Raw genomic sequence first — 13145 nt, 5'->3', positions numbered from 1 at the left:
GGGGGGGGGGGGGGGAGGGGGTAATAGCCTAGATCAATACTACAGATGCCCAGACTCATGGGTATAGCCGAACCACTACCAGTGATCTATGAAGTATGAAAAGGAGATGATATCCGCACGCCGGTACCAGTACTCGTTACCGGGCTTTTGCTGTCAGTAGGGAGGTTTAGCAGTACAATGAATTACCAAAAGACTCGTACACTTCAACGGTGAACAACTGCCGTGTCTTTTCTCAAGTATTCGTTTTCATTCTGTGCATATATACATGTATACGTAATTGATGTAATTGACTACAGACGTCTACATCCGTTTTCTTTGCACATGTGATATCAATTGCGTATATCTCCTACATCTTCAAAATTGATTATATCTTTTATTGTCAAACACCCTTCGTACATATTCCCATATTAACACAGGGGGGGGGGGGGGGGGGGGGGGGGGGAGATTGAAAAGAACTCGTTCTGCTCCTGTGAATGTTCCATGGTACCCCTTCTACGTTCAATTTCAAAGTGTGCTGTGGTTAAGCCTCTTAGAGACAGATTTTGTTAACGCCGCCCTCAATATTGTACGAGTTTTGTCCACGTTTTACTTGCTTTGTACTGACGATTTGATTTCAGTGTGCCTTATACTTGAAACGTGGTTGATTGATGGCAAGAGAGTTGTAATCAACAGCACTTGGGTTTAAAGCGATATTGAAATACCTCGCAGGTTGGTGATATCACGGTTGACATTTCTCTGCTGAATGGCAAGAGAATAGCACAGGGGAACCCCCCTTTTAAGACCTCCAAGAATCTGAGACCATCAGGTCTTAAAAAGGAGGGAGTCTTAAAATGGGGGTAATTTTACAGAGGTTAGGAACAGACATCTGAGAAAACAGGGTCTTAAAAGGGAGGGAGTCTTACATTGGGGGGTCTTAAAAGGGGGGGAGGGGAGGGGGGGGGGTCCACTGTATAGTGTGATAAATGTGCAGTTCGATGAAGGCGTACATTTATTTATTTATTAAGGAGATTTCTATAGCGCATACCTAAAAGCACTATGCGCTTAAAAAGCGCCACAAGCGTACATGTGTAGGTGTGGCAAACATGTCAGTCGTTAATTGACATCGAGATCTTGCATTCCGCGTTTGCTGTCGTCCGAATTGGTTGAAATTTTATCCGTCACTTTATAACTGTCACATTTGTTTCTATGCCTTGTGGCCTTGTTTTGGACACAGAGACTAAAGGTTTCTGTGATTTCAGGATCTAATTAAGTTAACACACACTGCTATGGGTTTTCAAGTCTAGCATGCTTGTGCCTGTACGCGAGTGCATACACGGACAAACTCACTCTCTCTCTCTCTCTCTCTCTCTCTCTCTCTCTCTCTCTCTCTCTCTCTCTCTCTCTCTCTCTCTCTCTCTCGGGGCGGGGACGTAGCTCAGTTGGTAGCGCGCTGGCTTTGTAGCCAGTTGGTCGCTATCAGCGTGGGTTCGATCCCCACGTTCGGCGAGAGATTTATTTCTCGGAGTCAACTTTGTGCAGACTCTCTTCGGTGTCCGAACACTCCCGTGTGCACACATGCGCACGAAAAAGATCCCACGTTCACAGCGAAAGTCTCAGGGTTTGGAAAACACGAAGACAAGCATGCATCATCTCTCGTCTCCGATTATCATGATCGTATTTCGATACTTTGACGAGACAAACCCAATGCTGGTGTGTCGAAGAAGACAGCCACAGCGGGCTTGTTCGAATCAAAGTATCACACCATATCTTCAACGTATTACCAATACCTGTCCCAATATAGACCAGTTGGTCTAAGAAGACGTTAAACTCTCTCTCTATCTCTTTCTCTCCCTCCCTCCCTCTCTCTCCCTCTCTCTCTATCACACACACTCACTCACACACACACACACTCACACACACACACACACACACACACACACACACACACACACACACACACACACACACACACACACACACACACACACACACACATACACACACAGATTATGCATCCTCCGAAAACGGAGTCTGACTGCTGAAATGACGGAGGAAAACAGTTATAGACAAAAAGGTCCACACGAGTGTACGCGGGAATTGCACACCGCGAATAAAGAAGAAGAAGAAGAAGAAGAAGAAGAAGAAGAAGAAGAAGAAGAAAAAGAGGAAGAAGAAGAAGAAGAAGAAGAAGAAGAAGAAGAAGAAGAAGAAGAAGAAGAAGAAGAAGAAGAAGAAGAAGAAGAAGAAGAGACTCACCCATGCAAGTGATCCGATCCAATGACAACGACGATTTCACGACTGCCTTTCTCTGCTTGTTGCTGCGAGTGCCCTTCCGAGTGTGCTGGGGTCATTTGACCTCCTCGAGGATTCGAACCCCTATTCTCCATTTCGGTCATGATCAGACGTCACAAGAACCTTGATCTTCGGACCGTCTTGTGTTCGACTTAAGGGGGTCGTCTCAGGAAGCTATTTCTTTGGCCTTGTTGTTCAATCTTCTTTTAACACACAGTTAGCACGACTATTCATCTTCTTAAAACACTGTTTCTTGCATCGTTCTTCTTCTTAGATCGTGCAGGCGTATTTTGTGTTCAAGGACGCTCGGGTCATTCCGTGATTATTCTCTTGGTAATTCCTCTCATTCGTAAAAGTACGGCTCTATTAGATATCTGGAAACGAGCGGGTTTTATGTTCTTCTTCTGAGCTCTGCATACACTTCTAGTAAGTGTCTTTGCACGGTCTTTTATTCTGCAAATTTAGATTTTCAGTTTACACGACGCAATGTGGTGAAGCAAGACTTTTTTTTTATTAATTTTTTTTTAAATTTTTAAAAAAAAAAAATTTCTGATTCCCCCCTCTATGTTTTTAAAAATTTTTTTTTTTAACCTCAGTTGCATGCAGGTTTGCTACTACAATAAATTTTTTTGCCTTATTAGGTTTTTTGTTTGTTTGTTTTTTTTGTGTGGCTTGGAGCAAACCTTCTTCATAGGTCTTTTCTTTTCTCTGTCAAATGTGTACATTTTTAAATCAATAAACCTTATCAGTAAACTAATATGTTTAAATAAATAAATACATAAAAGTAATCATAACATAAATTTATTCCTAATGTTCAGCTCAGTTTCCAATAATACACCCAAATCTAACTTTTTCCCATATCTAAATTTTCCAATGGTCATTTTGGTAATTAAAATACAATAATTCACAAAGTAAATATAATCACTTTTCAAACTTTCCCTAAAATAACCCAAAAATACATTTTCTTCATTCAAAATGATGGCAACATGTATTTTCTTATACACAAAATCTTTACATATTTTCCAACCCTTCATCACCTCTTGGCAACTAAAAAAGAAATGTTCAAGGGTGTCTAATTCATTACAAACTTCACACTTATTCGATGTTCGTGTGCTGTAGAAAGACAGTATTCATCTCCAAATACAGAACAACGTAGCATACATTCTTGTACAATACTACTTCTCAGACGGCTTAAAGCAGAAAGCGTGCCACTAGGTCACTATGGCGGTCAGGTCGAATTGTCTTCCAGTGTCTTAAGTTCTATTCATCTTCTTATGACGCAATGATGGCGGACAGAAATTCCCCCTTCAATGTCTTCTCTCTCTCTTGGTGCGAAAAGGTTTAAATCCCAGTCGTCTGCTATATCAATACTTTTTAGACTTCTTTCGTTGCTGAATCACACCGCCTCTTTCGGAATCCCGCGTGAATTTGTACCGTCTGCTTTACCGAGACTAATCCCGTCGCGATATTATGGTTGAAAATCAAAATGATAAACAAACAAATAAACCGAGACTAATTTCGTTATGAAACATCACACACGAGACTAGCATCGAGTCCTTGTAAGACCCACTCGTGCAGTGAATAGTCCCTCTCGTTGTCACTACACTATGTCGAGTTTGCACAGCTTTTGCCGGCGAGTCGGACTCTATTATATCCAGTAGTCGCGCTAGATGTTTTTGTAAATCGGTATGAATTAAATAAACCGACCATCAAATACCTCCATCCCTCAATCCACCCCTCTCTGCCTGTCTGTCTGTCTGTCTGTCTGTCTGTCTGTTTCTGTCTGACACTTTCTCTGTCTCTGTCTGTCTGTCTGTCTCTCTCTCTCCCTCTCTCTCTCTCTCTCTCTCTCTCTCTCTCTCCCTCTGTGTCTCTGTGTGTGTGTCTCTCTCTCTCACTCTCTCTGTCTCTGTCTGCCTTGTCTGTCTGTTTATCTCCCTCTCTCTCTCTTTCTCTCTTTCTCTCTCTCTTTCTCTCTCTCTCTCTCTCTCTCTCTCTCTCACGAGTCTCTCTCTCTCTCTCTCTCTCTCTCTCACACACACACACACACACACACACACTCTCTCTGTCTCTGTCTGCCTTGTCTGTCTGTCTGTCTCTCTCCCTCGCTCTCTGTCTCTCTGTCTCTGTCTCTGTCTCTCTCTCCCAGCCAGCAAGACATTAGCGGCCGATAATCGGCCGAACACCCTTCAAAAAGTCGGGCCGGTGACGTCAAAACATACGACGCGGGTGTTGGCCCGACTAACTTTTGCAAAGAGGCAACGATGCGGCCGATAGGCGGCCGAACACCTGCACTATGGCGGCACGCATCCGGTCCGATGTTAATCGGCCCGATGACTTGTTTGACCTGCGGTCCGACACCTTATGCCGACATCGGGAAGATATCGATTTCAGCGGGAAGACATCGGGACGATGTCGGCATAAGGTGTCGGGCCGCAGGTCCAACAAGCCATCGGGCCGATTAACATCGGACCGGATGCGTGCCGCCATAGTACAGGTGTTCGGCCGCCTGTCGGCCGCCTCGTTGCCTCTTTGCAAAAGTTAGTCGGGCCAACACCCGCGTCGTATCTTTTGACGTCACCTGCCCGACTTTTTGAAGGGTGTTCGGCCGACTATCGGCCGCTAATGTCTTGCTGGCTGGGTGCAGCTACAGATACAGCAGTATGTACTACCACCCCCCCCCCCCCCCCCCCAAGTGTAACAGTGCAAAATTCACTTACAGCTACAGCTACAGCAGTATAACCCCCCTCCCCCCAGTGTTACAGTTGCAAACAAACCTACAGATACAGCAGCTAGTGTGTACACCCCCCCCCCCCCCCAGTGTAACAGTGCAAAACAAATCACCAGCTAGAGATACAGCAGTATGTAGAACCCCCCGCCCCTACCGCGTACCGCCCTCACTGTAACAGTACAAAACACACCTACAGCTACATATACAGCCGTATACACCCCCCCCCCCCCCTCAGTATTACAGTATAAAACACACCTACAGCAACAGATTCAGCAGTATATACAACCCCCCAAGTGTAACAGTGCAAAAATTACTTACAGCTACAGCTACAGCAGTATGTACACCTCCCCTCCCCCTTAGTAACAGTGCAAAACACACCTACAGCTACAGCAGTATGTACAACCCCCAACCCCCCCCCCCCCCACCACTGTAACAGTACAAAACTCATTTACAGCTACAGATTCAGAATTATGTACATCCCCCTCCCCCCGCTGCCACCACTGTAACAGTACCAAACATACAACACTCCACCCCCTTCCCTCGTGTAGAGCGCAAAACACACCTAGAGCTACAGATACAGCAGTATACAACCCCAATCCCCCCCCCCCCCCCCCCCCCCTGTGTGCAAAACACACCAACAGCTACAAAAACAGCAGTATGTTCACCCACCCCCCCCTCCCCCTACTGTAACAGTACATAACACACCTACAGCTTCAGCTAGTTACATCTATGCTTGGCGCTGGTGGACAATATTCACTTTTTTTTGGCAAAAACCGCCAGTTTTGGCCAAAAAAGACAAAGATTTGGCCAAAACAACCCACACATTTGGCCAAATAAAATAGATTTGGCTATAACTTTTTTTGGGCCAAAACTTTCTATGTAAAAGTTTTGGCCAAAACTGTTTATGTTAGCTAAAACGGGAGATTTGGCCAAACAAAAAAGATTTGGCCAAATCTTCACTTTTTGGCCAAATCTTTTTTGTTTGGCCAAATCTTTTTTTGGCAAAATCTTTTGTATTTGCTGGCGCTGGTGGACAATATTCACTTTTTTGGCCAAATCTCTTTTTGGCCAAAACTTTGCTTTTTTGGCCAAAACTTTGCTTTTTTGGCCAATACCGCCAGTTTTGGCCAAAAAAGTGTGTTTTTGGCAAAATAAGTGAATATTGTCCACCAGCGCCAAGCAGCTTGGCGCTGGTGAACAATATTCACTTTTTGGGCCAAAAACGCACTTTTTTGGCCAAAACTGGCGGTTTTGACCAAAACTGGCGGTTTTGGCCAAAACTGGCGTTTTTGGCCGAAACTATACTTTTTTGGCCAAAACTTTGCTTTTTTGGCCAAAAATGTACGTTTTTGGCCAAAAAAGTGTGTTTTTGGCAAAAAAAGTGAATATTGTCCACCAGCGCCAAGCAGCTTGGCGCTGGTGGACAATATTCACTATTTTGGCCAAAAACACACTTTTTTTGCCAAAACTGGTGGTTTTGGCCAAAACTGGCGTTTTTGGCCAAAACTGGCGTTTTTGGCCAAAACTATACTTTTTTGGCCAAAACTTTGCTTTTTTGGCCAAAACCGCCAGTTTTGGCCAAAAAAGTGTGTTTTGGCCAAAAAAAGTGAATATTGTCCACCAGCGCCAAGCTGCTTGGCGCTGGTGAACAATATTCACTTTTTTAGCCAAAAACGCACTTTTTTTGCCAAAACTGTCGTTTTTGGCCAAAACTATACTTTTTTGGCCAAAACTTTGCTTTTTTGGCCAAAACTGGTGGTTTTGGCCAAAACTGGCGGTTTGGGCCAAAACTGGCGTTTTTGGCCAAAACTATACTTTTTTGGCCAAAACTTTGCTTTTTTGGCCAAAAACGCCAATTTTCACTTTTTTGGCCAAAACTATAATTTTTTGGCCAAAACTGGCGGTTTTGGCCAAAACTGGCGTTTTTGGCCAAAACTGGCGTTTTTGGCCAAAACTGGCGTTTTTGGCCAAAACTGGCGTTTTTGGCCAAAACTATACTTTTTTGGCCAAAACTAGCGTTTTTGGCCAAAACTGGCGTTTTTGGCCAAAAGTATACTTTTTTGGCCAAAACTTTGCTTTTTTGGCCAAAACTGGCGTTTTTGGCCAAAAAAATGAATATTGTCTATCAGCGCCAAGGGGTACTCAAAGATTTGGCCAAAAAATGAAGTTTTGGCCAAAACTATTTTTTGGCCAAAACTATAATTTTTTGGCCAAAACTTTCAATGCAAAAGTTTTGGCCAAAAAAAGATTTGGCCAAATCTAACACATTTGGCCCAAAAAGTGAAGATTTGGCCAAATGTTTTAGATTTGGCCAAATATTTTTTGGCCAAATCTTTGCACCTAAAAGTTTTGGCCAAAACATGTTTTTGGCCAAAAGCACACTTTTTGGCCAATAATGTGCGTTTTTGGCCAAAAAAGTGTGTTTTTGGCCAAAAAAGTGAATATTGTCCACCAGCGCCAAGCATATACATCAGTATGCACACCCCCCCCCCCCAAGTGTAACAGTACAAAACACACCTACAGCTACAGATTCAGCAGTATGTACAACCCCCTCCCCCCCCCCCCCCCCCCCCAGTGTCACTGTGCAGAACACACATACAGCTACAGATTCAGCAGTTAGTATGTACACCCCCCCCCCCCCAAGTGTGTAACAGTGCAAAACACACCACCAGCTACAGATAGATCAGTATGTACACCCCCCCTCCCCACCCCAAGTGTTACAATGCAATACACGTCACACCTACAGCTACATCAGTATGTACACCCCCCCCCCCCCCCCAAGTGTAACAGTGCAAACCACACTTACAGCTACAGATTCAGCAGTATGTACTCCACCCCCCCCCCCCCCCCCCCAGTGTAACAGTGCAAAAATCACCAACAACTACTGCAGTATGTACCCCCCCTCCCCCTACAGCTACAGAAGTATGTTACCCCCCCCCCCCCCTGTAACAGGACAATACACACCTACATCTACAGCAGTATGTACACACACACCCCCCCCCCCCCCACTGTAACAAGACAAAACACACCTACATCTATATTTACAGCAGTGTGTACAACACCCCCCTCCCCCACTGTAACAGGACAAAACACACCTACATCTACATATACAGAATAAGATACAGCAGTATGTACTCCCCCCCCCCCCCCCCCTCACTGTAACAGCAAAACTAACATTGAGAGCCAAAAAAAACCGAAATCACTTACTCGCTCCATCCGTCGGTTGTCCTCGAGTTGACGTCTGAATCTGATTGTCATTGCCAAGAGCCTGACTCACTGGCTACACAACTATTCTCACCGCCACCACGTGGCACTGGGACCAGCACTCAGATTGAGATCCCGAGGCGACATTCGTCTCGGATAACATATCATCAATGTGCTGTCCAACATTCCCAAAAATGTCTCTTCTTTCGATATTAACTTGAACGAAGAAAACAAATAAAATTCGCTCACGCGGGAAAGCAGCAGCCATTTGCACACTCAATCTTGTTTACCGTAAGGAAAGCTATTTGAATATTTCAAGTAAATGATGGCGTATTTTTAAAATGTAAAACTCATGATTTGAGCTCATGCTGTATTTGATTGCAAATATGCAAATAAAACTTACAATTAATTATCCTACTCCTATGTGAAAAAGTCAACAAATATGAATAATTTAGTTTCGCATTTGCATGGTCAGTCTCATAATGTCACGCCGTTGCTGGACCGACGCTTGAACAGGGGACGTAACAAATGTTAAAATAATGATCATCAATTTGTTATCTCCCGTAACTCTGCATAATTTTATCGACAGCAACATTGCGTCGGGCCGATGTCGGGGTTTATTACGTACATTTATACACAGTCAAACGGTATCGGCGCGACAACGGACGACGACACACGACATATGACGACGTCACCCGACTGAAATCGTCAGTCGGCCGACGAAAGCTTGCTAGCTGGGCTGTCTGTGTCTGTGTGTGTGTGTGTGTGTCTCTCTCTCTTTCTCTCTCTCTCTCCCACTGTGTCTATGTGTGTGTGTGTCTCTCTCTCAGTCTCTGTGTCTCTGTCTGCCTTGTCTGTCTGTTTATCTCCCTCTCTCTCTCTCTCTCTCTCTCTCTCTCTCTCTCTCTCTCTCTCTCTCTCTCTTTCTCTCTCCCTCTCTTTCTCTCTCTCTCTCTCTCTCACACACTCTCTCTGTCTCTGTCTGCCTTGTCTGTCTGTCTGTCTCTATCCCTCGCTCATTGTCTCTCTCTCTCTCTGTCTCAGTTTCTGTATCTCTGTGTCTGTGTGTGTGCCTCTCTCTCTCTCTCTCTCTCTCTCTCTCTCTCTCTCTCTCTCTCTCTCTCTCTCTCTATTGAGCGACACTGATATCAATTGACAGTTCGCGGGGTTGTCAGCAACAACCATATCCGTGTTTTCAAGAGTGAAGAGACCCCTTCATTTTATCTCCTTCGTAAATCAACACTCTTCCGTTTATTTCTCTACAGATAGGACCTGCGAGCACAACACAACATAACTTTTTTTGTTGGTTTTGCACTTACAAATCTCCTGAACTCTCTGTTAAAAGAGGACAATAATAGTCTCAAGAACCCATGAACATGTCATGCGGATTTGCTATTTTATCAGCGTACCTCGGGTAACGAAGTATAAACGATTAAAAGTAGAAACAACAAGTCGCGTAAGGCGAAATTACTACATTCAGTCAAGCTGTGGAACTCACAGAATGAAACTGAACGTAGTCCGCCGCTAGTGCAAAAGGCAGGGAAAGTGACGAGCCTGTTTGGCGCGGTAGCGGTTGCGCTGTGCTTCATAGCACGCTTTACTGTACCTCTCTTCGTTTTAACTTTCTGAGCGTGTTTTTAATCCAAACATATCATATCTATATGTTTTTGGAATCAGGAACCGACAAGGAATAAGATGAAAGTGTTTTTAAATTGATTTCGAAAATTTAATTTTGATCATAATTTTTATATTTATAGGTCTATGTGTTTGGACACTACTTTCGCTACCACCGAACGCCACCGTTGCCGAAGCTAGTCAGGCGTATAGAATTGAAAGTTTTTGCGGACAGAGTGTAGGCTACTGTAAAATGCCAAACACTCGTAATACAATAACTATTAACAATTTGTATTCAGATCTTACGCTGAGATTGTATGTATATCTGTTGATCATAAGAACAGTGTGTTTTTCAATACGCTGGGTTTTGATACTTAAAAAGCAAACTTTGACACTGATTAAGATTTTCTTTCTTTCGTTGAATATAAAATAGGCTTTCCTATTTTGGTTTTGCCAAGCAGTTTTTGTGATTTAAAAAATATACCATCTGCATCTAAACTGTTAAAGTAAATGAGCGGAATCTAAACAGAAAATACAATTCTCCACTTTATGCGAGAGCTCCAGTTATTGGAAAATTAAATGGACACTGTCTGCTCATGGTAAACTAAAGGCGTTTTTGACGGTTAGCTGCCTGACAAATTGGACATCACAGCAAATGGCAAAGACAATGATCGCGCGCTAAACGATTACTGAAACGGTATATCTAAAACAGTGAGAAGACTAGCTCTATAAAAATATTACGCCACCCGGTTACGTTTACCAGTCAAACTAACATAAAAATAGCTTTATTTTTGTATACAGAAAACTGTACGGAAACCAGTACGGGTGATGATTTCAGTCTTTCCAAGAAGTTTTTATTTAAATAAAACCGGTAAAATGCCGGGATAACACTGATAAGGTTAATCGCTTAGGTTACTCAGAGGATTTAAAACTGTTTTGAATCTAAATCGTAATTGTAGAATTTAGTCTATCACTTCAGATTGTTTTAATATCTGCATGGTCCCATTTGATTCTCGATAATCAAACTTCGAAAGAGTATTCATTTTTTTTAAAATTTATTCATTTATCTATTCATTTATCTATTGATTTAGTTATCTATTGGTTTGATTATCTATTGATTTAATTGTCTATTTATTTATTGATTGATTGATTTCTTTGTTTTATTACTTCATTTATTTATTACTTCATTTAAGAATGTCTATATTTTGCTCTTACGCACACGCACATGCACACGCACACATATACGCGCACGCACAAATATTCAATGCCACAACGGTCATTTGGTCTGCAGTGTCAAACTCACTCACAGAAAGAAACACCAACTTTTCATTTTCTAGCTCTGAACAAAACATCAGTCGACAAAATCCGACTCGTATTCTTCAGTGAGTACGATCCTTCTATCATGAACTCGAACTTAATCACTTAAGTTAACTGACTTGTGTTTTGTTGATAACACCTATGACGCACACTGCTCCGGAAGAACACTATCAAATGACACTTCACAATCCTTCACACACACAAATAACACTGCGAGCAAGCCACAAAATCCAAGCGAAAGAAAATCAGTCCATTTGCACACTCACAAAATTATCTTTCTCATGACAACGAAAAGCGAAAGAAAATCAGTCCATTTAAAACTTTCACTGTCCACATCGGTAACAGTTTTTCGCCAGTTTGTTCGCAAAATCCTCTCTCTTATGACAACGAAAAGCGAAAGAAAGTCAATTCATTTCCACAATCACAAAATCCTTTGTCTTATGACAACGAAAAGCGAAAGAAAATCAGTCCATTTTGAACTTTTACTGACCACATCGGTAAAACAAAATTTTGCCAGTTTGTTCGCAAAATCTTCTCTCTTATGACAATGAAACGCGAAAGAAAATCAGTCCATTTCCACAACATAGCACAAAGGAAATCAGTTCATTTTAAACTTTTACTGACCACATCGGCAAAACTTTTTTGCCAGCTTGTTCATTCGTTTGTAAGCCTGATTTTCCACCTTCGTTACACAGAGAGAGCAAGTTCAATTAGACCGAGGTTGAAGACTCGATCGGCCGTGCACCCCAGCCATTCTCCAGGCGAAAGGTTGGCTAATGTGTTCAAACAACACCACTCTTAGCTTTGAACAGACTGTCAAAAGACTGTACTGTACAGTAGTCGCCTGCGTACCTATACTGCTATGCCCTCGCAGAACTCTCGGAAACTGGTAGCGCTCGGTAGTGCGATATCTAAGTAAACGCTTCCAAAGGAGTCACCCCGGAAAGTTTGTTCTTGTTTTTAAAATTGAGGGGTAGGAGCGGAGAGAAAAGAGCTCATTGTGCCTAGAGCTCCGAGTTAAGGGTTAGAGCTCCGAGTTAAGGGTTAGAGCTCCGAGTTAAGGGTTATAGCACGTGGTAGCGATAGACAGCTTGTTTGATTTTGTGTCGTTGCATTCACTTATACATTATTCCAGGGTCATTTGTTGGTGGTTCGGATGTCGTGGTATTCCGCAGAGCATAAACTTTCATTTTATTTATTTAATTACGAGGATTTATATCGCGCACGTATCTCACCACACAAGGCGACTCAAGGCGCAAGTTACCTATTGATGCCGTGTGAGATGGAATGTTTTACACAATATATCACGCATTCACATCGGCCAGTAGATCAACAGCCTATAGGCGCTGCATCCACCTTTCACGGCCTATTATTCCAGGTCACACGGGTATTTTGGTGGACATTTTTTATCTACGCCTATACAATTTTGCCAGGAAAGACCCTTTTGTCAATCGTGGGATCTTTAACGTGCATACCCCAATGTAGTGTACACGAAGAGACCTCGGTTTATCGTCTCATCCGAAAGACTAGCACTTGAACCCACCACCTAGGTTAGGAAAGGGGGGAGAAAATTGCTAACGCTCTGACCTAGGGTCGAACTCGCAACCTCTCGCTTCCGAGCGCAAGTGCGTTAAGCCTACCACTCGGCCACTCCCTGTGTGTTCACAATACAATACGTGATAACTTTCGATAAATAGAAACCATACTTTCAACTCAAGTAAAAACTAAGTAAATGCTGCCAGCTTGCTTGGAGCTTCTCCCCGTCAAAGATTTTTTTTGTTTATAGTATAATTATTAGGTACGTATGTGTCATTTTAAACATTAAGGCGTAAGGGTCACCCAGATTGTCGGACCAAAACTGTTATTTTTTTATTCAGTCACTTGCAATCAATGAATTGGCTTGATGTTTGGTAGTTTTCTTCAAAAATCATTATATTTTCAGAAAACATCAAGTTTGAATGTCTAAATTAAATAGAACAACTGAAAGAATTATTTAGTTCGTAACAAA

General features: G+C 42.7%; 1 protein-coding gene across 2 annotated transcripts in view; it reads right to left on the bottom strand.

Annotated features, from left to right (window-relative positions):
• The window catches only part of LOC138962184 (myosin heavy chain, clone 203-like), a 94295-nt gene that overhangs the window by 51944 nt on the left and 29206 nt on the right, over positions 1–13145 (bottom strand). Inside the window, exon 1 of one of the 2 annotated variants that reach the window (XM_070333926.1) lies at positions 2236–2700. The exons of the other annotated variant lie outside the window; for it this stretch is intronic. Coding sequence (XP_070190027.1) covers positions 2236–2375 — 140 coding nt within the window. The 5' untranslated portion in view covers positions 2376–2700. Of the gene's footprint in view, positions 1–2235; positions 2701–13145 lie in introns of those variants that run through there. 2 annotated transcript variants of the gene reach the window in all.

This window comes from Littorina saxatilis, linkage group LG1, assembly GCF_037325665.1.
Source record: "Littorina saxatilis isolate snail1 linkage group LG1, US_GU_Lsax_2.0, whole genome shotgun sequence".
Taxonomy (NCBI): Eukaryota; Metazoa; Mollusca; class Gastropoda; order Littorinimorpha; family Littorinidae; genus Littorina; species Littorina saxatilis.
Note: the sequence above shows the minus strand (reverse complement) of the source record. Positions and strands in the feature narration are given on the sequence as shown.